We start from the raw sequence: 23,797 nt of genomic DNA, 5'->3' as shown, positions 1-23,797 counted from the left end.
TTTGGTTTGGCCTTGAACTCATTCGTTTTGTTTTGTTGGGTTTGCCTCATCGTCACTTGAAGATTCAGGTCAAACACTACACGGATCCATCAATCAACTCTTAAGAGAAACACTAATTCGGATGACATCATTGGAGGTGTAGATGGAGACTACGAGAGCGTGAAGGAGGGTTAAGACGACTATGACTTTATTAATTTTGTTATTATAAGTAATATTCTACACTAATATTTGATTTATAAAAAAAAAATTAAGTTGTATGTGGATTGACACCATACATGGTATCCGGTTCGACTTTTTAAACGGCAAAACTGAGAATTGAAGTTTTTCGGTTCAGTTCGGTTTGATTATTTTCCTCGAATTACCCGTTTGTACGGGTGGATTCGGGAAATAAGGAAAGTGGGTGGGACTAGTGCCGCTGTTATTGGGTCAAGAAACCCCGACCCATATTTCGTGATAAAACCCGCCGAGCCCAAAACCCAAACCTCCACAAGTTTCCACCTTTCCCCGTCCTTGCTTTCATCGTCGGAGCAAATCAATGTTTCATGGCAGCATCTTTCAAGAATTTTCAAAGCAGATTTTCTTTTCTTTGTGTTGGTAGACACCAGCAGCAAAGTTAGATTGCTTTCTTCAGAGGTAACCCAACTTCTTGATTTGCTTTGCTTTCAATATCTTGGTGTTCATATGGTGGTTTTCTTTGTGCACAGATTGTTGTATCACGCATGATATTATTCAGACGCAGACCATTTTACAGAATGAACATTCATGCCCTCCATAACAATTTCTGCTCTCTGCTCCCTCTTCAACTTCCTTCTCGAATGTATGTGTATATACCACAAAACCCACAATTTTCAATCACATTTTACTGCTTTTTGAAATCGAATTCTCAAATTTTGGGTCTTAAAAATGATGGGTTTTGCAGGGAAAGTCATTTGTGGTATGTTTTGCCTGAGGAGGTGAAGAGTGAGGGCCTTTTGAATCGGTATTTCGAGCTTCTGTCACCGTCTGAGAGAGATGATGTTTTGGGCATGCGTGGGATTGAGCTCCAGAAAAGAGCATTGCTTGCCCGGGCGTTGGTTCGCACTACGATATCGAGATATGTAGGTCACCTCATTTGTGCTTATACAAGTTGAAGAAAATGACTAGTTGTGTTGTTTCTTGTTTGTGTGGTTAATGTGGATATATTGTTTAATACTAGATCAGACAGACCATCGAGTTGATCCGAGATCCTTAAAGTTTAAAAAGAACAATCATGGGAAGCCTGAGGTATTGATGTTTAGTGAAAATTTGTGTATACTCTCATTTCCTTGACGTGGTTTTTCTTACAATCATGTTGTTTGAGCTCTTTTTCTGGAGCAAATTTTAATCGTTCTTATAGCTTACTTGAATAGGTAGAGTGGCAAATTGCAGATGGCTGGCAGCCACCACCGTTGCATTTCAACCTCTCTCACACTTCTTCCTTGATAGCTTGTGGTGTAACTGTGGATTCACCCGTATGTATTGGGAGTATTCAAGTATACGTATGATTGTGTGTATTGCAGAAATGTTGTTACGGAAGAAATAAACTTACGTGATTTTGATTCCTATTGTAGATTGGAATAGATGTGGAAGACAAGCAGCGGAAGTTGAAGAACCATATTTTAGCTTTTGCTCGACGGTACTTTTCTTCTCATGAAGTGGAACATTTATCTTCTATTTCGGACATTGAAATTCAGCGTCAACAATTTATAAAATTATGGACTCTCAAGGTTTGTGAGACTGCTTGAATAATGATAATCCATCCAGTTTTTCTTTAATAGTTGTATGAAATCTTACATTACATGAACACTTGAATTGGTACATGACTGAGGTATAAATGGCAAGCCTTAAAATCTGTTAACTTCTGCAATAAACTTTCGTTTGTATGATTTTCCAAAAAAAAATCCAGAGATTGGTCAAGGAAAAGAAACTCATAAAAGCACTTATATAGGGATCATATGCAAGGGTAAGGATGAACGACGGAAAACATTTGAAATTAACTGGGGTATCCATAAAATTTAATACGAGCTCACGAATATACTGAAAATGCATAATACCTTCACATCCAGGCTGTGTTTTTCCCAAGCATTTCCTTATTGCCATCAATCTCCTTTCTCCTTTCTCCCTTCCAGGAGGCATATGTGAAAGCATTGGGAAAGGGCTTCTCTGCTTCTCCGTTTAATACCTTCACCATTCGATTGAGGGATGCAGCTAAGAGAGGCATCAATTTATCTGGGGACGTAGATTCTGAGGTATGTCAGAGACTTATAAACACAAATTTATTGCAACATATTCCATGGGTCACTGAAAGCGTTTTATATAGAGTCCGGGGATAACCGTGGCTGTGAATTGGCTATGAAATTATGAACTATAGTGTAGAACTACAATGGTCTACTATCGTTGTTTCTAGCTTATGCAAAAACTACTTCCCGTATATAGCTTATATGGAGTCCTGAGGATATTCTCAACCGTCTTCACTTTCCGCATATAGCTTATATAAAAATTACTTCTGATCTAAATATTGGTTTTAGCATGCAATTTACTTATCTTGAAGAAGTTTTGGCCTCCCTTTGATCATTCACTCTGTTGTTAGATAACCGAAATAAGTGTTGAACCTTTTGGCCCCGTGAACCTCACAAGAAATTGGCAATTTTCGCTTCTAGAGTTGGCCGGTTCTCATTATGCTGCCATTTGTATGGAAAGACATAAAACCGTTGGAGGTGAGAGTCTTTCACTTTCTTTTTCTTTAATGATTTTTATTTTTATTGTGGATTAATGAAATGATTCAGAAACAAATTCTACTTTATAATTTGAACTATTTGCAGGCGAAGAAAACGCTCCGTTACAATTGACGGTGCGGAGAACTATTCCATTTGTTGAAGAAGAATGTGTTACAGGAACTGATGCGGCCGTACCAATAGGCGGATTGAATTGTTGATTATATTTGTAAGTAATTCTTTCTTTCTACAAACAATGTACCTATATCTTCGTCGTCTTGCTCCACTAGTATCAAGTTTCCTAGCCAGTGATTCTCTTGAACAGTTTGTACTTCAAACCCATGTATTGTCACAGAGAAGTTCCTTGAACCCGCTAAATCGGAACCAAGATCACCGGAATTAAGTCGCCCAACACCTTTAGGAAACTTGTTCTCTGGCATTTTGTTTGTGTGTTCAACAGCCAAAAGCCGATGAGTACTTCAAGCCAAGATAGCGACCTTTCACCTCAACTTCTCTCATGATTTCGAGTCCAAAACCTCCTTTTCGATTCGAACTTTATAAACAAGTGACTGTCTCCGCAAACCCTCAGGTTCTTCATCACTACGACTTCGGTCCCTAAGTTACGAGGTATCTTGAGGAGTTCCTCAATCTTTGATGAGCCAAGTCTCTATTTCAAAAATTCGTTTTCTTATATTTTGGAAGAAATTCTTATTCTATGACTCAACTTAACGGCAAAGTTGACAAAGTTAACAAAAATGATTACTAGTGCAACAAATGACATAATTCGAGCACATGAGAAACTATTAATAGGGTTTACGAACGAAAATTAATTTCGTGGTATTGATTATGAATCTTTGCTACAATTTAGCCTGATTTGCTTGAATAAAATATAAAACAATGTTTTTTTCTTCTCCCCCATGGCTATGAGCCTATGAGTACGCGACAAGAATAGTAAGGATAAATAGAACAGTTTATTTGCGTATTAATCTCGTTTAAAAATTTGACAAAATTAAAGAAATTGTTCATGAATTTCAATAGTAAGCATTAAGAACACTATCATAAATGATATTACTATTCTAAAGTTTTGCTAAGAGTAAGAAAGAAATTGAATTCGGAACGCTCTGATTAATTAAGAACACATATTTATTTTTACTTTTAATTTTTTAATTTTCACGTACCCTTATTAATTTTTTGCATCGATCTTGTTCAATTTATTTGATCTAACAGTCGAAAATTGTGAGAAGTAAAAACTACCCTTACAAAATATAATCTAATTCAAAACGTTGCTCTACGTGATCGATTTGAGAGGGGACGTGATACTGAGGGTCTACGGTAATTGCGTTGGTGCGCGAAGCACCTTATCACCCAACTAACTGGATAACAGACATGGATATTGGATAGAGTAATCAGCTTTGGCCTAGAAAAAGAAAAATCTCAAGGGCGATGGAAGCCGTACATTTCTCGACCGTTGCTTCCCGCCACTTCTCTACGACGTCGCATTCCGTGTCCACCAGCAGAGGCTTCTCCGATTCCAAGTACGCAGGGGCGAGGAGTCCAACGGCCAGGCTGGGCTCGTCCTGGACAGCTTCGCGCAACCCCGCTTGGCTCACTTCTAGAAACTTGTTCACTGTAAGTCCTTAAATCTTGTTTGCTTTCCGAGAAAACGAGGGAAAATAGTTTGGAATTTGGAATCGGCAATGAAAGCTTCGTACTTGTTTTTTTGTGTGTTGATAAATTTGTGTTTGCTGAATTGTTGTTAGAGAGAGATATGGGGTTGGGTGAATTCCAAGCAAGTTGTGATTACTCGAAAGGAGTTGCGGGGGATTGTGAGGGCTGAAATGTTTGGCCAGTTGACCAGCGGGCTCGAATCGGCTTGGAGCAAGCTCAAAGGCGAAGGTTTTACTTCTTTTGCACTTTTACTCCTTGTGCATTTCAAAAATTTGAATCAAATTTTATAGGGTCAAGTGAGTTCTATTAAAAAGCACTTGTTTGGGATTGCTTCCTGAAGGGCTAATAGTGTTTTTTTAAACAACCAAAAGCACTATTAAATGGTAGAAGCGCTTTTTGAAGAAGCAATTGCTATGTGCTTCTTTAGAAAGCACCTCCAAGTTCCAAGTGTTTTGTCACGATGCACTTGGATTTTTAATAAAGCGTTTTTGCATGTTTAAAAATAATAAAGCACCTTTAGAAGAAGCACGTATGAGCAGAAGTGCTTCCTACAATAGCAGTCCAAATGAGCTCTAATAGAGTTCAATTGGAGAGGAAAAAAAACCCTTCAACGAGTCACATTGTCATTTTCTAATTGATACTTAGTTGTGGAATTGATGCGCTTCTCCAGTTGAAGAGTCGGCGTGATTTTTTTTTTCTTCTAAGGTATTGGCCTTGAAGTGTTTTTTTCTCTCTAAAGTGTAATGTTATCAAGGGCTTCTAAAGGTCGTACCCAGTGCACAAGGCTCCCGCTTTACGCAGGGTCTGAGAGAGGTGAATGTCGGCTAGCCTTACCCCCATTTATGGAGAGGCTGCTCCCAAGTCTCGAACCCGAGACCTACCGCTCATGGGCGAAGACACTTGCCATCGCACCAAGTGCGACCTCTTTATCAAGGGCTTCTACGTAAAAAAAAAAAAAAACCCTTTAAAATTCCACAGCATGATCACACTGATTACTACGTTTGTGTACTGCAGAGGTTTTGACTAAGGAGAATATTGCGGAGCCTATGAGAGATATAAGGAGGGCTCTTTTGGAAGCTGACGTGAGCCTTCCTGTTGTAAGAAGGTTTGTGCAATCTGTCAGTGACCAGGCTGTTGGTGTCGGGGTTATTCGAGGAGTGAAGCCAGATCAGCAATTGGTCAAGGTAACTTCGCATGCTGTATAACGATACAGAATTCTCTTACTCATTTCAACGACAAGCTAGGTAGTTTATGTTGAGCATTGATTTCTAATGAATTATGATAGTCGTTTGTGGCTTCTTTCAGATTGTGAATGATGAGCTAGTGAAACTGATGGGTGGAGAGGTGTCTGAACTTACCTTTGCAAAATCTGGTCCCACTGTTATTTTATTGGCTGGCTTACAAGGAGTTGGGAAGACGACTGTATGCGCAAAATTGGCTAATTACCTTAAGAAACAGGTGCATTTCCAATTTTCCACAAGCATATCCCTCTTTTGATACCATTATTATATGCATTAGAGCTATGCAAAATTTACTTTTTCCGTTTTCTGATCCCGTGACATACACCACTCACAGGGGAAGAGTTCTATGCTTGTCGCCGGTGATGTATACAGACCTGCTGCTATTGACCAACTTGTAATTTTAGGTGAACAGGTATGCAACTTTCATTGCCAATAAAGTGAACGACTTTACGTTTCCTGTGACTCTTATGTTCTAATTTTTTGGTTCGCGTTCATTCTCATGTTAAAGTTATACCTTGTAACAGGTAAAAGTGCCTGTATACACAGCAGGGACTGACACCAAACCTTCAGAAATAGCCAGGCAAGGTTTAGCGGAGGCAAAAAAGAAGAACATAGATGTAGTAATTATGGATACTGCTGGAAGGCTTCAAGTAACTCATCTACATATTTTTATTTCATTTTGTGATGATATCTTGTGAACGACTGCTGGTTACGTTAACTTTTTCTGGATGTTTTTTATTTCTTCTGTTTAACAGATAGACAAAGGAATGATGGATGAGTTGAAAGAAGTTAAGCGGGTATTGAACCCCACAGAAGTTTTGCTTGTTGTGGATGCCATGACTGGCCAAGAAGCTGCAGGTATTCAGATTTCAAACTTACAGTTCAATTTTTTTTTTCATTTACTTTCAAGTTTAATCACCCAATTACACAGATTTTATTTTATTTTTCCTTCTTCGTTATTGCTGCAAAAATTAGACAGAAGAAAAACAAGCATGTTTTTTCTGTAGTATTTGTTTTGGCGGTTTAATGCACACTTACGAGTTTGGAAGTTGGTTGCACTACACAATGTTCAAGATAATGTACCAAATTCATACCGAAATGAATTGAATTATGAGATTCATAGACTCAATTGTTGATTTGAAACATATTGTGATTGGTTTGCATGCCATGTGATGTTCTTAGTGCGTTCAAAACTTCAAATACACATCCGGTACAATTGCAGTTATCAATTGTTCAAAAAGGTATGGTACAAAATGAATTAAGATTTTTTGTCGAAGTAGGCTGACTATCTTCTTTGAGTTTGCAGCTTTAGTCACGACATTCAACGTAGAGATTGGGATTACCGGAGCTATTTTAACAAAGCTAGATGGCGATTCTAGAGGTGGAGCAGCTTTGAGTGTTAAAGAGGTTTGCCTGCTGTTGCCTTACTTTTGTCACAGTAATCTCATTTGTTCTGCCCCATTTATTATTCATTATAAATTTTAAGGGACTGCGAAGCTAAAAGTAAGCATTTATGGTACAAACAATGATTTGAAAATCTCGAAAGAACGTTTGTATAATTTATCAAGAATTTTATTCTCAGTATTATGCATGGAGTGAAACAATACCTTGTACAATATAAGATGTTTGCATTCCTTTTAGCATTCAGTGTACGCAATTGCATTTTGAAGCATCTCTTCTTGCTAAAATAGTTAAGCTTCTGAAAATACTTTTCTGTAATTGTTTTCCTAATATTGAGTTAATGGCAGGTATCAGGAAAGCCAATCAAGCTTGTCGGGCGAGGAGAGAGGATGGAGGACCTTGAACCTTTTTACCCTGACCGTATGGCAGGACGCATATTAGGAATGGGAGATGTTCTCTCATTTGTGGAGAAGGCACAAGAAGTTGTAAGTGGGGTTTCCCCCTTTGTAAATTCCACCACAGATTCCCCGAATATTTATATGAATGTAGTTCTGATTGAGTTGTCACTACAGATGAAACAAGAAGATGCCGAAGACTTGCAAAAGAAGATAATGAGTGCAAAGTTCGACTTCAATGATTTCCTAAAGCAAACTCGTGCTGTTGCACGCATGGGTTCCATGACTCGTGTTCTTGGAATGATCCCTGGCATGGGCAAAGTATGAAAGCCTGTTTGGTCGCCATCCTCCGTTTTTACTTATGACCTGAAATGTGATAGTTGCTGAGATCCAGCGGCTTCCTTTTTTTGGTTGTATCAGATTCTTAGAACTTTCCAATTTGTCTGACTGAACAGGTTACTCCTGCGCAAATTCGAGAAGCAGAGAAGAGTTTAAAGATTATGGAAGCAATGATTGAAGTGATGACCCCCGGTATCTTATTCCTCTTGATTTCTTCAAACTAGTATTTAATGATGATACTTATGATGCTTCATGGTGCGCTGTGGGTTATATTTGGCTTTCTGATTCTCATCCTTGATCACAGAGGAAAGGGAGAAGCCAGAGTTGTTGGCAGAATCTTCAACCAGGAGAAAACGAGTTGCTCAAGAGTCCGGGAAAACAGAGCAGCAGGTATGTGCAATGGCTACCTACGGTTCACATCTCCTCATGTTAGCTTCCCCATAAAGACGGGTTGCAGATGTTGAACATATACACACACGCATATTTTTACGATCAGCTGCTACATATAACCGTAATGTTCTCATTGATGACAATATCAGGTGAGCCAACTTGTTGCTCAACTCTTCCAAATGCGAGTTCGTATGAAAAATCTAATGGGTGTAATGGAAGGCGGATCTATTCCTGCACTGAACAATCTTGAAGAATCTCTCAAAACCGAACAAAAGGTGCTTTACTTTCCGTTACTTTTATGCGCTCTCTGTAATTCATACGCCATGCCATTGAACTGTATAACATGTCTATGCCTTCTAGTTTTGCCATTCGCACTTGCCATTTTTTGTGCATTTATCGTAGATTGTTGTTGCTTGTTGGATACATGTTTTACGGTTTGGGATCCTTTTGTCAGGCTCCTCCCGGCACTGCAAGGCGGAAGCGACGATCTGATTCAAGGAAGCAGTTTGTTGACTCGGCATCTCGGCCCGGTCCTCGTGGTTTCGGAGGCGGGAACTGAGCGAGCATAGCAAAGGGGAGTTCAGTTCAATGAGATGCGTGCTCTTGATAATTTACACGATTAGTCAGATCTGTTTGCGTAGAACTGCACAAGTATACGCATATTCTTCATGATCGCTGTACTTTGTGAGAGTTGATGTTCCTGCAGTAGGCTATGTACCAAGCTCATTGTATATTCACTTTTCTGTACGCAATCTATTTTTGTATTAATGAGAAATTCATGCATTGCGGTTGCAAGGCTCTTAAATATATTGCGGTCAGTTGTTCATGCGCACGTGAGATTTATGATCATGATGCTGTTAATTGTTGTGCCTTAGCCCGTTCGTTAGTGTGGAAACGAGATTTAGATTACAACCTCACCAAAAATCACACACAGTTGAACAGAATAAAATACAAGAAATAAAGACACTGAGAAATTTACGAGGTTCGGCAAAAATCCTGCCTACGTCCCCGGAGAGATATTGCTCTTCACTATGAGAATAACAGTACAAGTTACACTTGAGTTAAATCGACATAACCCAAACCCCAATCCCTTGTACCCTCACAACATTTTACTAAGAGACTCACTCTCCCCAAGAGTTTCTCACTCTTACTCTTTATTTTCTCTCCTTTGTGTTCTCCTTCGGATGCTCTCTCTCACCCTTTCTCCACTTCGGCTCTTTGCAATTAAATGGACAGAAAAGTGAATCAACCTCTCCTTTTTTGCATAGACACAATGATGATCCATCATGCTCCCTTTGCCTTTTACTCAAAACCCAAAACCACTTTCGTGGCATGCAAATGGGAAATCAATAAAAAAAGGCCAAAACAAAAGAATCCCATGAAACATCATCATTGTCTTCCACTATTAGCCAAAATGAGATATGGACATATTTGGCCACTATTCCGAAAGCATAACACACAAAGTCACTTAATTGTTAACAGCTCAAAATATGAGCCAATCACAACAATCTCCACCTTGGCGAATATACTGTGCAAAAATCCTTGCACCCATCACCAAAGTCCATTGGCCTTACGTACCAGCATACACACCCTGAATCAACCTCTTTGGTCCTGTTTCGATTCAGTCATTGCCAATGCATGTGCAGCTGCTGCAAGCTAAAAATCACAATTTTAGCTTCAGACAGGATCTCGACACATCCTCGTCTCCTCCAATAGGTTTTTCCCCTTCTTTATTGTCTGCAACTTGGAAACTTGTCAGTGCACCCATTTCCAGCAACACCCGTCAAACCAGACAAATATTCCTCACACTTCTCCTCATTCAGGACCATCTCATCACCTGTGAATCCCATAGCTCCACCTGCTGCAAAACCCCTGCAACACTTGAGACTATACATCACCAGGAGAAGTGTTGCTTCGAGTACCTAGAGGGCATACTCGAAGTCTTCCGCCACAAAATTGCTACAACCCGGACCAAGATCATCCTTTCTTTTTCTCAAAGGACAATTTTTCTTTTTATGCCCGAATTCTTTGCAGTTGTAGCATTGTAGACCTTGCCTCCGGAACCGGATTTGAACCTGTTGTCTCTCTCAGATCTTTCTCCCAATTTTCTTCCACGATTCCAACCTTGAACAGCTAAAGCAGTCTCGTGCCCACCATCAACAATGGTCTTCTTCTTTTGTGTATCATAAGACATCAAAGAAGCATGCACCTGCTCCAAACTTACTGTATCTTTTCCATGCAGTAAGGTTGTCACAAGATTTTCATACGAATCTGGAAGTGAGGTAAGAAGTAAGAGGGCTTTGTCTTCTTCCTCAACCTTAACATCAACTTTCCGCAATTGATCCAAGTATCCGTTGAACTCATTCATGTGGTCCATGAGATTCCCGCCTTCATCCATCTTTAGCTTGTACATCTTCCGCTTCAGATGTAACTTGTTGGTCAAACTCTTAGCAATATAGAGTTTTTCCAACTTCTCCCAGAGTGCAGGCGCAGAATCTTCATCCATAACATTATTGATAATGTTGTCAGCTATACAGTGTCGAATTGTGCTAACACAACGCGACTCCAGCTCCTCCCACTGGTCATCTGTCATTTCTTTAGGCTTCCCATCTTTTTCCTTCAAAGCTCTAGCCAAGCCTTGTTGAGTCAAGACATCCTTTACTCTCATCTGCCAGAGAGTAAAACTACCTTTCCCATTAAACTTCTCAACTGAAAATGACATGTTTGTAGTCATCATGGTGAATAAAAAATCTGAACCGTCAATGAACCATAGCTTCCAACAAAGCTTTGATACCAATTGTTGTGTCTTGGCCCGTTCGTTAGTGCGGAAACGAGATTCAGATTACAACCTCACCAAAAATCACACTCAGTTGAACATAATAAAATACAAGAAATAAAGACACTGACAAATTTACGAGGTTCGGCAAAAATCCTGCCTACGTCCCCGGAGAGATATTGCTCTTCACTATGAGAATAACAGTACAAGTTACACTTGAGTTAAATCGACATAACCCAAACCCCAATCCCTTGTACCCTCACAGCATTTTACTAAGAGACTCACTCTCCCCAAGAGTTTCTCACTCTTACTCTATATTTTCTCTCCTTTGTGTTCTCCTTCGGATGCTCTCTCTCACCCTTTCTCCACTTCGGCTCTTTGCAATTAAATGGACAGAAAAGTGAATCAACCTCTCCTTTTTTGCATAGACACAATGATGATCCATCATGCTCCCTTTGCCTTTTACTCAAAACCCAAAACCACTTTCGTGGCATGCAAATGGGAAATCAATAAAAAAAGGCCAAAACAAAAGAATCCCATGAAACATCATCATTGTCTTCCACTATTAACCAAAATGAGATATGGACATATTTGGCCACTATTCCAAAAGCATAACACACAAAGTCACTTAATTGTTAACAGCTCAAAATATGAGCCAATCACAACATTAATGTCTGAGGAGTCCACAGTACATCAACACTCAGATTTCGCTCCCGCGCCCTCTAAATATGGATCACGGAGGTTTTGACGGACAGTTTAGCACAAAACAAAAAAGTAGGTTGGTTAACCTAAAAGACCCAGAAAAACATGACAAACCGTTGCAGCTCAACCTAAAGAACTCACCACGTGTTCTCCAAGAAAAGGTACTGACACGTGTCCTTGCCTTACATTTTTTCTCTCCTGCCTCCCTTCCTACGGCCATAGAAACAAACAAAGAAAAGCAATAATTTGAAAGGAAGAACAAACTCTCTGTCTTTTGGAAAAAAATGGCGGATTCGACATTTCCAGCTGCTAATGTGGATGCAGAATTGAATCCAGGTGAAAACAAGAACTTTGAGGAAGACAAAGGATCATCTCTAGTAACTACCTCCAAGGAAATTAAGGTGATATTTTTTCCTGAGCGCCTGAGTTTTTGTATACTCAAATACACAGAACCACAAAGTTATAATAAAAAACATAAAACTTGAGAATACTAGGACTTAATAGAGGGAGCACAAAACGTGTTTTATATCCCGCTTATTGTTGATTTTACTTTTGGTCTTGGTAAAATTTTATTAAAAGTTCGTAACTAGTTCTATTTGTATATATACGATCATATTTGAGTACATAGTGATTTCCGCAATCATATTTTGTAGGCTTGCACTCCTCACCTTACTGTGATGCTGTTGATAACTGAATACAAAGTTGCACTTCGCGGTTAAAGCTTTAGCCAATTTTGGGCATCAGCAGTCCTCTAATTGTATTTGGTTATATGTAGTTTTTCTTTCGTGTAAAAAAACATGAAAGTAAGGAGAGGATTGCAAGTTTACAAAGTAGGAAATCGTTTTATCAAAAAGTGATAAGCAAGTGATGCGGTTGACGGTTCGATCATATGATCTTTAGTAACCAAAGCTTTGATACCATGTTAGACAACTATTGAATTTTACACGTCAAATGCTTTGTTAGTGAACCTTAGAACCTGTTAACAACACATTTCAAGCTAACACGAACACTTTTAGCAACGGAATTTCATAAAAAAAGTCGGAAACCTTGTTATTCTTTTGTGCCTCTCATGTATATGTAGTGCAGTCTTGTGAATAATGTTGCCCTTATCATCTGCAAGGACAAAGTAGAGGCTGAAGAGAGGAAGCAGGAGAAGGAGAAGAAAGATGCAGCGCAGACGGTTAAGACAAGCGTTATAATCTCGGCTATGGTTGTGGCTGTGGTTGGGGCGATATTTGCCCTAACCAAGAAATTGAGAGAGAAATGAAGATCGAAGCCCGGGCGATGTAGAAGCAATGGGAAAGTTTTCCAGCCCCCTTCCGTTGCTTCTGTTGTTCTAGTGTTATTTTGGAATGAAGGAACTTGCATGGTGCCCATATGGACGTAAATACTTTTCGGATAATTTGATGTGGATTTGGTAATTCTCTATCAACTATACATTGTATGAGTTATGTAAGGAAACATGAAATCTAATGCAGTGTTCGTTAATTTTTGTTGTTGTTGTTGTTTTTTTTTTTTTTTAAGAATGTTAAATAAAATTCAGATTAAATTTCCTCTATTGTCGTCGATGCATCAACAATCTATAGGTTTTGAGAAATTCTATTCAATACACTACATTGAATACTTAATTACCTTTGTACTCTCAATATCTTTGGTTGTGGTTTTGTTGATCTGTTCGCCAATCAAAGGACTACTCGTGATGTCTCATAGTAGGACTTCTTTGTCATTCAGCATCATCTTTTGCAAGTTCATCACAAAGTGATTCAAGATTTTGTCCTCGTTGGTTCGTTGTGGTTATGTGAGGTAGGTTTTGTATTGTCTTTTTGTTGCGTTTATAATCATAAAATTATATTAATCGATAATGCTTCTCGATATATTTGATTAATAGAATATTTATTACCTTAAAAAAAGAAAGAATACGGACTTGTCAAAAAACATTGTTTAAAGGATAGTACTTCCCTCGTTCTCAATAACGCTAGAGAGTACATTTGGGCTAGAGCAAGTGATGTAATTTCGTGGCATTAGAACAAACATGTTATGCATACACTGACACGTGTTTTCTCGTACCAATAAAACAAAGACATGGGCAAAAGTTTTACATTTGTGTTTATTTTCGGATAATAGTTTTGCTCACCCTCAAGTGATGGTAATGTTCATTATTCTATTTATTTTTAAATTTTACCACTATTTTATTTTTATTAAATAAATTTAAATTTCGATATATGTACTTAATTAACACAGATTTTAAGATTTAAACTTATATGGCAATAAGCAAGAACACGGTTGTGAGCAAAAGAGCACGGTTATTTCCGTGTCCCGAAAGCGAGTGTCAAGTTTGGAGCTGAAACTGAAGGCAAACGAACCACCTTCTTCCTCAAAAAATGCCCAAAAATGTTTCTAATTTCTCTGAGACCTCCTCCACCTCCGCCCCTCTTCCTCCACCTCCACCTCAAACCCCAACACGCACTTTCCTTTCTCCCCAAACCCAAACTTCCTCTCCTCAAATCCCATAATTCCACAAATGTTCCCTCCCTCCTCCCCACCACCCCACCAAACCCCACAAACCGCCACCCTTTCTCTCAAACCCTCCACTCCATCACCTCCCTCAAACCATACATTCTCTCCCACCGCCGCCCAATCCTCCTCGGCTGGCTCTGCAGCCTCGTCTCCGTATACTCCCTTTCGAAAACCGTCACCAAAATGGGCAAATTCTCCGCCTTTATCGGGAATTTGGACCCCGCCGCGTTTAGAAACGAGGGCTTGGCCGTGGGAGTCTTGGTGCTCGCCAGGCTTGTTGCCGTGTACTGGCAGCAGGCGTTTCTTTGGGACGCAGCGCTCAGCGCAGTGTACCGGGTTCGGGCTGAAGTATTTGAGAAGTTTCTGGGGAGTGACTTGGGGTTTTTTGAAGGCTCCGGCGGTGTTTCGAGTGGAGACGTTGCTTATAGGATCACTGCTGAGGCGGCGGATGTTGCTGACACTGTCTATGCTCTTCTCAATGTGAGTAAAAGTGTTCAACTTTGATTGATTTTATTCACAAAACGACTATTACGACCTGTTTGGAACTGCTTTTGAAGGGGGCTAAAAGCTCTTACAATCTAACTGCGCCTAGCAGAAAAGTTGAAAAGTGTTTTTGGTCGTTGAAGCGCTTTTTGGAGAAGCACCTACCAAATGTTTGTTGGTTATGTGGGTTCTGATTGGTTTTGTGAATGGCAGACCATTGTACCCAGTGCTCTGCAGTTGTTAGCTATGGCTGCGCAGATGTTGTCTATCAGCCCTTTGCTGTCTTTGATTTCAGCTCTGGTAATTAAGTTGGTAATTTTGTTTAGTTCACGTAGAGTCATTATGCTCTTGGTTGAGTGGGGTTTGATTCTCTTTTGTGTTTTGGAGTATGGGTAGGTGATTCCATGTATGGCTCTTGTCATTGTCCGGCTCGGTGTGAAGCTCCGAAAGATATCTAACAAGGCCCAACTTACCATTGCTGCTCTCTCAGCATATCTCAATGAGGTATACACTATATCTTATATTATAACCCTGCTTTATAGCATATACTTCCATGAATGCTCAACCTCTTTCTTGCATTAACATTATGGTTTCTACGTGTGCGCGTCTTTGTTGGAGTTTCTTCGTCATTGGCTGGCTGATCGTGATTAGTTCTTATATTATCGCATTGCAGGTCCTCCCTGCAATTCTTTTTGTGAAAGCAAACAATGCAGAGTTGTGTGAGAATGCTAGGTTTAGGAAGTTTGCCCATGCTGACCTCTCTGCACATTTGGAAAAGAAGAAATTGAAGGCGCTTATTCCTCAGATAACACAGATTATATATTTTGGAGTGTTGTTTGTGTTGTGTGCTGGTTCACTGGTGTTTTCTCGCGGCACTTTTGACAGCTGTGACATGGTTTCATTTGTAACGGCATTGGTTTTTCTAGTTGAGCCAATTCAGGTAATATTACGTGATATAGCCTTCTTAACTCTGTTTGCGGGTTTTAATCGTATTCCATAGCTTTTTTAAACTTGGTTAGTGATACGTGGAAATTGTCTTTTTAGGTTCCTTAATATTTTAGAGCATTATTATTTTTTATAGGATTTCGGAGGATTATTTTATGTCCTTCATTGCACGTTTCTTGAAATTCAATTGACACCATTAACTTAGTCTGCTTTGGTCCACTTATGAGATGTAAATAATTTGCTGCAGTTGTCTGAAGCTGATTTCCTAATCAGTCTGTATTTATTATTAATGTTCAGCTGTTGAGGAGCTGTCTTAAGTTATCAATCTGAATGTAAAGAATCGCGCAGGGTGTTGGAAAAGCATACAACGAGTTGAAGCAAGGAGAACCAGCTATTGAACGCTTGTTTGAATTGACCAGGTTCAAATCAATGGTAATTTTTTTCCTAGATAAAAGACTTAAGTGGTGAATCTTTGGTGTAATTATCTGTTTCAGATACATAAACACACATAATTCGTTGAGATTAGTTCTACGCCGTGCAATTCGAACGCTCTTTCAGTAAATATATAAAAATCATTATTTTGTGCCTTTGACTAGATGCTTCACTCTACTTTTAACTCAACATTGTGATCGTTCAGTGTAGTTGTTATTCATGCTGCTTTGATATCTATTATTTATTCCTTTCCTGAACACAGATAAAGGAGAAACCAGATGCTGTTGATTTAGACCGCGTTACAGGAGAGGTCAAATTTTGTGATGTATCATTTAAATACGGGGACAATAAGCCTTATGTTTTGAATGGATTGAATCTGCATATTAAAGCTGGAGAGACAGTTGCTTTTATCGGGCCCTCTGGAGGAGGAAAGACAACCCTTGCAAAACTACTTCTTCGACTTTATGATCCTTTATCCGGTGAGCTCTTTGGAATTATGATTATCGATTCTGCTGCCATGAGCATTTTCTTGTTCATTTAGGTACCGTTTGGTACGTGGGACGGGACGGGACAGAATGGAACGAGCCGTTCCGTCCCACGTTTGGTGCGCCTAAAAACTGTGGAACGGGTTGTCCCATGAGACGAAATTTGGCTGATTTTTTGTTCCACCTCTTCCTCCTGGAACGACCCGTTCCACATCCGTGGAACACAAATTTATAACATTTTATGACAAAATTTCTCCTTATCTTTTTCAATATTTACATCATCCGTTCCGTCCTGTTCCGTCCTGTTCCGTCCCGTCCTGTCCCGTTCCGTTCCGTCCCGTCTGCGTACCAAACGGTATGAATCTGCATATTAAATCTGGAGGCACCATATGGATTTTTCTCGTTTTACAGGTTGTATACTTATTGATAACCACAGCATCCAAGACGTCAAGTTGACAAGTTTGAGGAGACATGTTGGCCTTGTTTCTCAGGATATCGTGAGTGACCTATATCTATATCTTTTGGTGTCCCTCTTTCTTTTTTTCCACAAAAGAAACAATAAAATTTCGTTACAAGGGCTAAAGCACAAAATCTTCCCTCTTTCTTTTTTTTCAATTATCTCGCACTGTTTGTATTATTATTTCAAATAATAATACAGTGAACTTTGTCTTTGTTAGACACTATTTTCAGGAACAGTCGCTGAAAATATTGGGTATAGGGATCTCATGACAAATATTGACATGAAAATGGTTGAGGATGCAGCGAGAACTGCAAATGCAGACGAATTTATTAGAAACCTCCCTGAAGGGTACAAAACCAACATAGGACCGAGAGGCTCAAGTTTGAGTGGAGGTCAGAAGCAAAGGTAAGCAACCACGATCCAAATGTTGATGTTTAGTATGATTGCTAGGTTCAGCGGAAGAAAAGGCTCACGTTGAATATGGTGATTTACATGTTAACTACTCCAAAAATTTGTTAATAAACTTCTCTGTTTCTCTCCTCGAATGCAGACTAGCTATTGCAAGGGCACTCTACCAGAATTCTTCTATATTGATTTTGGATGAAGCCACTTCTGCTTTAGATAGCAGGTCTGAGTTGTTGGTCCGAGAAGCTGTCCAACGCTTGATGGAAAATCATACGGTAAGTATCAGCACATCCTATCGACCTAGCATGCGCTCTGTTCCTCCCACATCTTAATATTTTTCAACTGATTTAACTGCAGCACAATCTTTTATCTAGTTATGTTTTTATGTGTGCAACCCCATTACCATCTGTTTTTAACAAAGAAACAACGAAAAAATTTCTTGTTGAGCAACGGTAGTGAAAAAACACTTACTGCACCGCATGTTGCATCTCACATAATGTTTCTGTGCATGCATACATTCCGTGCTTTTACTTGCAGATATGTTGAACCTTAACGGATCAGATATTGTGCTTATTAACAGGTCCTGGTGATTGCCCATCGGTTAGAAACGATACTGATGGCTAAACGAGTGTTCCTTTTAGGTGACGGGAAACTTGAAGAGGTAACTCGCTCGAGTCTCTTGGCTGGTCAGCATGTGTCATAGGGCTCGTGACCTGATAACCATGGCAACAAGCAGTGGCATACACATGGATCATGTCCAAGCGAGATTACTCTGATTTTGCGTTACATACAGGATTCCAGGTCACTCTTTTCAACAATAATTCAGAAAAATGGAAAGCAAAGGCACTCTGGCTATGCAATACAAATTAACTATGCAAATAAACATGTTGCTCGTTCGTAATATAAACAATTTTCTCCAAAAATATCAATCTAATTATATTACGAATGAGTGTGTGGATGGATGTCCTTGTTAGTTGTATACCCTAAAAAACATTTTACTCGTATCTATGCAAATAATGCAATTCCCATCCTAAATTTGTGTGATAACGAATTCTTGCATTCCATCGAGTCGATACGGACGATCCTTCGTCCACCCGATACTTTGCTAAAACTAGACCTGTAAACGGGTCGGGTTTATTGGATTTGGATCGGGTTGAACCTAACCCGTTAAGTTAATGAGTCATCCGAACCCGACCCGTTAAGCTAACAGGTCATCCGTTTTACCCGTTAACAATTATTATTATTATTTTTTTGCATAAAGTTTATTTTTTGTTATTAAGACTTTACTAAAATTACTAAAATATCCTCAACTAACGGGTGCTAACGGGTTAGCCCAAAGTGACCCGTTATTTAACAGGTTGTTAACGGGTTCACCCGTTAGCGACCCGACCCGACCCGTTAAGCATTCATCCAAATACAAATATTAACGGGTTGAGTCGGATCGGGTTAACGGGTTGGGTCCAAAATGCAGGCCTAGCTAAAACAGAGCACAAAGGCGAACACAAATATACAGCAGAGCTAATTAACATTGCCGGAGAAATTCCGAGAACTGAGGCTGTGATGTCTACATACAATTAAAACCCATGTTTTTCTTCTCTTGATTGCTTTTCCCGAATGATAACTTCGGCACTGGAAATCTTATGGCATCCCATCAACGTTGTTGTAAGACTCGTAACTTTCGCCATATGCTGCGGTAACAAAAGTAAGATTTATGACAATCCAAAACGGTAGAAATCCACTCTGATCAGTCAATAAGAATTAACAACGCATATCAACGTAAGGTTTCAATATTATAGCATGAAACAACTTCTGAAAAACATCAAAACTTCTTTCTTTGTTGATTTAGTTTTAGTCTTCCTCGAAGTCTTCATCGAAGTTTTCCAAGTTTTTATCGGAGTCTTCCACGAAGTCTTCCTCAAAGATAACTGTGGCCTTGGACATCTTCTTACTTTCATTTAGCTTCTGTATAGCATCGTCAGACGGATTCAATAAATATTGTATGTCCATTAGCTCCAGGTTCTTGGCATGCTCGAGTATATACCGTGCAAAGTCAATCCCATTATTAGACCCATCCAGCACTAGGGTAACCTTCTTAATCTGATCAACAAAATCCAGATTCTGTAGCTTCCAGTATGCCTTATCAAACCCAGATACCTGGAACAGCAAGAAGACAACAAGCAACCAATTTGAAATTTTCCAAAAAATAAGAAGCCAAATGAAATACCTTAAAACCTCTCTATAGTAATATTGGGACCAACCCAATTTTATCAATATAAGGAGCTTATTACTTGATAGATGTGTGGTTAAACATGCTTGAGAAGCTAGTAACAGTTTGGCTTCACCAACAAGGTGTCCATGTTGATAAGTTAATACACATTCGCAAGCTCAAAGACATGACAGAAACTCTAAAGAATGAATCATTATCGAAAATTTTTACCATGTGTAGACAAGGTTATCTTAAAACGGGACCTAAACAAACATAGGGACAATGCATACTTTAGTTTAGAGAATTATTTGATTTTCATCTTAAAACTTATATTGTGACATTTCATATTTCTTGGTTTTGACAATTTTTACAATGTGAAGACAGTTTCTTCAAAACAAATGGAAATAAATTATTCCTTATTACAACATGGAGTTTAATACTAATTAGAACTAGCCCAAGTTGGGACTGAATTTTTCTTCATGAGTAGATGGAGGTTTACGACAGTAAGAAAGGAAATCATAGACTTAACTTACATCACGTTGAGGGTGCAGAAAACTTGGGACAGCACAACAACTTATGTACAAAGTACACAAATTATGCAATCCTTTCAATAGTGAGACCACTGCAGGAAAGATATCATCAGAAAACCTCCTTAGATTCAATCGCAAATTAGAAACATGATCAAACTGAGCATGCGTGGATCCTTCCCTGAACAAAGCCTGCGATGTGAAAAAAGCAAAACCTATATCATGTTTCTCATTTTGTTATAGCAAGTGAGACCGCTTTTAATGTAAAAGCATTGCAATCCTGTTTAAACTGAAATGTAAAGAGAGAAAAAACAAAATATATAGTTTTTCACTGGAAAGTAATATTCAGTACGAAGGATCGTGGTTCTCATTACCTTGAAGGTCGCAGCATTTAAAACAAGATGTTCAACCCTGTGTAAAACGCAAAAATGCTTAATCTGTTTGTCAGAGTCATCTGCTTTAGGCTCCAGGCAAATAAGAGCTTTTTCTAAACATTCTAGCTGTCCCAAGTTTGCCTGATTCGTCAGATGCCCTCTCCATTCTAAATATTTGAGTTTTGGAGCAAACATATTTAACGACGTGCCACTATGCGAATCAAAGCTCCACCATATAGCTATGGTTTCAAGTTTCTTGCCTGAGATGGTAAGATGGCTAAGTGTACAAATACCGTCATAAAAATGGTCGTAAACTTCAAATTTTTCCAGAGACGAGCTTTCAATTATGATATTTTCTACTCGACCAACATCAGATAGAATTAATTCCTTGAGGAATTTGCAGGAACATGAGATCCATTTGAAAAACCCCTCATCTTCTATATCAACATTGATCAACTCTAAATATTCAATATTAGAAGAGAAAGAAACGGAAGGTGTTTTAACAATTGTACCATCCATGTTCACACATAGAGACCTCAAAGTTGCACAGAGAAAGACACCACAAGGAAATGCTAACGGTTCCACCACAAAATCTTTCAAGTTGCTCGAAACACAAAGAACTTCAACATTACACCTCACTGCATTGCGAATCCAATCGATTATTTGGGAACGCAAATTAACACAGAAGCATGGTGTTCGATCACTGCCTAGGTCAAAGTGACCATTCCAATAAATACCGAAGTAGTTTATCCTATTATCACCACGCTGAAGCAAGAACCTATCCAATGAACTCAACAACCTCAACCTAAACTCACACGTTGTGTGGCTGAAAAACCTAAACTCGCCCGTGGGAGTTGTCTTTGGTAAGAAATCACGTAACTCCAATGACGGAATTGACAGATAAAGTGCTCTGCATCTTTTGGACGCAATGCCGAAACAAGTGAGGTCCCTTATGGCAAGGAAGGAAAGAATGCGATAAGCAACTCCGTTGGGGAGATCACTGAATCTATCTACCATAGTCATACTCTCAATAAGACTTGGGTAGCCAATACCCTCAGTTTGCGTTCCATGAAATAGGTTTTTCAATTGAACACTGAAACATCAATTAACCAAAACGAAGATTCTGAAATTAATAAGCTGTTTCGAAGTACCTAATCGCACAAGCAAGTAGGAACATGTGCGGGCTCAAATGCGCGGATGCGCTTCCAACTTCATTGGTCCTACGTACAGAGTCTGGCACTTCATGAATTCGAAGAAGAACGCTGCCAAGCCCTAATTTTGTTTGTTTGTTTGTTTTTTTTTCCTTTGTTTTCTAGTCCGTAGAAAACCCCAATTTTGTTAAATATAGGACCGTAAATTAGGAAGCTTCTTCCTACTCACTCTCAATTAAGAATTTGAGAGATTTTAATAAATTTATAAATTCATGAATGTTTATGAGATTTAATTGATTTGTAGAGATTCTATATAAAATTTTGATTCAATTCTTTTGAAATCTCATAAGGAGAGGTCAGATTTATGGATGCTTAAAATACATCATGAAATCTCTCCAATTCCCTCTAATTCCTCAACTTTCTCAAATTTTTTAAAATCAATTTCTAATTGAATGCATTTAGAATATTATAAACTTATTTAAAATTCTAATTGAATACACCCGAATTTCTAAGGATTTTAATAGATTATCTTAAAATTCTAATTGAATACACCTTGAATTTCAAAGAAATACCCCTAGATTCATTAAAAGAATTAAAATCCCTCAAAATTCTAATTGAATACACCCCCCCTAAAATAAGAGGTATTTGTCGATCATCCTTCTGAACTTGTAGTGGTCAATTTCCCTCTTGCACTTATACCAAATTAGGTTACCTATTGTTTGATTTCCAAACTCTCCCCTTACCTTAATATAAAATATATCGTTGTACTAAAATTTCCCTCTTGCACCTAAATTTAACAAATTACCCCCTAAACTTTTATAATTGGCAAAATTTTCCCTGAAATTTTCCCTGAAAAGTAGCACAAGTGACATATTAAGTAACAAATTCGTCAAAACTGCATGTGCAGATTAGCTGACTTTGGAAGCATGTTACTAACAGCTCAGAATGAATGAGAAAATGAGCCTTATATGCTTGGAAAGCTACGGATGTCTATTTTCTGGAGCAATTTACGGATTGTTAATATCATTTTGCTAGAAGAAGTTATGGGCATTGTAACACTAAAAGGTTCAGAAAAGGGCTAAGCAGATTTGGCTAATAAAATGGAAAGTAAAGGCACTTGTTTTGTGTTTTGCTTTGTCATCAACACTTAGCAGCAAATGGGGTTATGATTGCACTCATTTGGCTTTGGAGCAAGTGGAAATGCACAACTAGAAAGAGAAGGCACGACACATGCAAAAGAGAAACATAGACAACTACACACATGCAAACTGCACAGGTTGGAGGGCATACACACACTCTACATGGACAACACACACACAACAAGAAAGGCACGGCATGGAGGGCTTGGCATGGGCAAAAAATGGGTGGATTGTTGGCTGAAATAATGAAAAACATGTGTGTGCAAATGCAAAGGAAAAACACACACACATGGGCAAAGGAAAGACACACACATGGGCAAAGAGAAAGGCACGACACAGACAGTTAGCATAGGCAAAAAATGTGTTTGTTTTGTGGCTGAAATGATGGAGGTCATGTGTGTGCAAATGTAAAGGGAAACATGGACATCACACACCCATACAAACTGCACATGCAAGGAATTGAAGTGGTCATCTCCTTAGCCTATAAATACATCCACCATTCCCCTTCCTAAGAAAGATCTTGATCCATCCAAGAAGCTACATTCACAAACACTTTCATCCCTTTCCTTGCCATGACCTCTATCCATTCATCTAGCCATACTACATCTCACCAATCCATACACTTTCATCTCTTAGCCGTGCAAATCCATTCCATCCATATATCCATACACATCCTAGACACTTGTGCTACAGCAAGGTGATGAAAACAAAGGTCCTTAGCGTTTCAAGCTTGGAACTTTGGAGCGTTTTAGGTGTACTTCGTTCTTGCTTTCAATGTCTACTTTGTTATTTTCTAATTTTGTTGCAATTATGAGTGGCTAAACCCTTATTTAGTTAGGGGGAAGTTTGAAGCCATGAACATGCTTGAGATATGAATTGATTTCTTCCAATTGTGATTTGATAAGTTGTGATTGTAATTCAGTTATCTATTTTATTCATAACTGATTCTTGTATGTTTATTAAGGATGCATACTTAGTTTTCATGCATGAATTAGATGCTAGAATATAAATGAGTTTCACCTAATCATT

General features: G+C 38.8%; 4 protein-coding genes across 7 annotated transcripts; 3 read left to right on the top strand and 1 right to left on the bottom strand.

The window, feature by feature from the left end:
* Window positions 1-315: 315 nt before the first annotated feature.
* LOC126592625 (uncharacterized) lies at window positions 316-4,099 on the top strand. Of its 3 annotated transcripts, none has more exons than XM_050258379.1 (10): window positions 328-633; window positions 705-817; window positions 920-1,097; window positions 1,201-1,263; window positions 1,389-1,490; window positions 1,590-1,745; window positions 2,148-2,267; window positions 2,609-2,735; window positions 2,841-2,961; window positions 3,960-4,099. In XM_050258379.1, the coding sequence occupies exons 2-9, from the start codon at window positions 720-722 to the stop codon at window positions 2,951-2,953; spliced, it is 957 nt and encodes a 318-aa protein (XP_050114336.1). In that variant the 5' UTR covers window positions 328-633; window positions 705-719; the 3' UTR covers window positions 2,954-2,961; window positions 3,960-4,099. The 3 variants fall into 3 exon arrangements, with proteins under 3 accessions (XP_050114337.1, XP_050114336.1, XP_050114335.1); XM_050258378.1 differs by lacking the exon at window positions 3,960-4,099 and adding an exon at window positions 3,088-3,131; XM_050258380.1 differs by lacking the exon at window positions 3,960-4,099 and having other exon boundaries at window positions 316-633; window positions 2,841-3,101.
* Window positions 4,100-4,159: 60 nt separating this feature from the next.
* Window positions 4,160-8,973, top strand: LOC126592621 (signal recognition particle 54 kDa protein, chloroplastic). Its single transcript, XM_050258374.1, has 14 exons — window positions 4,160-4,361; window positions 4,493-4,628; window positions 5,415-5,584; window positions 5,706-5,858; window positions 5,976-6,053; window positions 6,166-6,291; window positions 6,397-6,499; window positions 6,948-7,048; window positions 7,390-7,527; window positions 7,615-7,758; window positions 7,893-7,968; window positions 8,081-8,166; window positions 8,316-8,441; window positions 8,621-8,973. Exons 1-14 carry the CDS (start codon window positions 4,176-4,178, stop codon window positions 8,723-8,725), a joined length of 1,728 nt encoding a protein of 575 aa, XP_050114331.1. The 5' UTR covers window positions 4,160-4,175; the 3' UTR covers window positions 8,726-8,973.
* Window positions 8,974-13,936: 4,963 nt separating this feature from the next.
* LOC126592620 (ABC transporter B family member 29, chloroplastic) lies at window positions 13,937-18,406 on the top strand. The gene is made up of 10 exons (XM_050258373.1): window positions 13,937-14,641; window positions 14,858-14,944; window positions 15,041-15,148; window positions 15,318-15,584; window positions 15,938-16,021; window positions 16,284-16,500; window positions 16,918-17,003; window positions 17,184-17,371; window positions 17,517-17,646; window positions 17,952-18,406. Exons 1-10 carry the CDS (start codon window positions 14,036-14,038, stop codon window positions 18,072-18,074), a joined length of 1,896 nt encoding a protein of 631 aa, XP_050114330.1. The 5' UTR covers window positions 13,937-14,035; the 3' UTR covers window positions 18,075-18,406.
* A 463-nt stretch (window positions 18,407-18,869) lies between these two features.
* LOC126592623 (putative F-box/LRR-repeat protein At3g59170) lies at window positions 18,870-21,796 on the bottom strand. Of its 2 annotated transcripts, XM_050258377.1 has the most exons (4): window positions 21,630-21,794; window positions 20,479-20,738; window positions 20,111-20,296; window positions 19,061-19,525 (listed from the first exon to the last, which is right to left on the bottom strand). In XM_050258377.1, the coding sequence occupies exons 2-4, from the start codon at window positions 20,671-20,673 to the stop codon at window positions 19,220-19,222; spliced, it is 687 nt and encodes a 228-aa protein (XP_050114334.1). In that variant the 5' UTR covers window positions 20,674-20,738; window positions 21,630-21,794; the 3' UTR covers window positions 19,061-19,219. The 2 variants fall into 2 exon arrangements, with proteins under 2 accessions (XP_050114333.1, XP_050114334.1); XM_050258376.1 differs by having other exon boundaries at window positions 18,870-19,525; window positions 20,479-21,796.
* Window positions 21,797-23,797: the final 2,001 nt, after the last annotated feature.

The sequence above is a fragment of the Malus sylvestris genome, chromosome 12 (genome assembly GCF_916048215.2).
Source record: "Malus sylvestris chromosome 12, drMalSylv7.2, whole genome shotgun sequence".
In the NCBI taxonomy this organism is placed as follows: Eukaryota; Viridiplantae; Streptophyta; class Magnoliopsida; order Rosales; family Rosaceae; genus Malus; species Malus sylvestris.
This window is presented reverse-complemented; position numbering and strand designations above follow the sequence as displayed.

Bases quoted from the DNA above. Each gene is read 5' to 3' on its own strand.
- LOC126592625 (XM_050258379.1), top strand. From the start codon at position 720: ATGATATTATTCAGACGCAGACCATTTTACAGAATGAACATTCATGCC. The intron at 818-919 runs GTATGTGTATAT...TGGGTTTTGCAG, and splicing joins CTTCAACTTCCTTCTCGAAT to GGAAAGTCATTTGTGGTATG. The intron at 1,264-1,388 runs GTATTGATGTTT...TTACTTGAATAG, and splicing joins ACAATCATGGGAAGCCTGAG to GTAGAGTGGCAAATTGCAGA.
- LOC126592621 (XM_050258374.1), top strand. From the start codon at position 4,176: ATGGAAGCCGTACATTTCTCGACCGTTGCTTCCCGCCACTTCTCTACG. The intron at 6,054-6,165 runs GTATGCAACTTT...ACCTTGTAACAG, and splicing joins TTGTAATTTTAGGTGAACAG to GTAAAAGTGCCTGTATACAC. The intron at 7,759-7,892 runs GTATGAAAGCCT...CTGACTGAACAG, and splicing joins TGATCCCTGGCATGGGCAAA to GTTACTCCTGCGCAAATTCG.
- LOC126592620 (XM_050258373.1), top strand. From the start codon at position 14,036: ATGTTTCTAATTTCTCTGAGACCTCCTCCACCTCCGCCCCTCTTCCTC. The intron at 14,945-15,040 runs GTAATTAAGTTG...GAGTATGGGTAG, and splicing joins TGTCTTTGATTTCAGCTCTG to GTGATTCCATGTATGGCTCT. The intron at 17,647-17,951 runs GTAAGTATCAGC...GCTTATTAACAG, and splicing joins GCTTGATGGAAAATCATACG to GTCCTGGTGATTGCCCATCG.
- LOC126592623 (XM_050258376.1), bottom strand. From the start codon at position 21,501: ATGACTATGGTAGATAGATTCAGTGATCTCCCCAACGGAGTTGCTTAT. The intron at 20,297-20,478 runs GTAATGAGAACC...TTCACATCGCAG, and splicing joins TAAATGCTGCGACCTTCAAG to GCTTTGTTCAGGGAAGGATC. The intron at 19,526-20,110 runs GTAAGTTAAGTC...TTGCTGTTCCAG, and splicing joins TTCTGCACCCTCAACGTGAT to GTATCTGGGTTTGATAAGGC.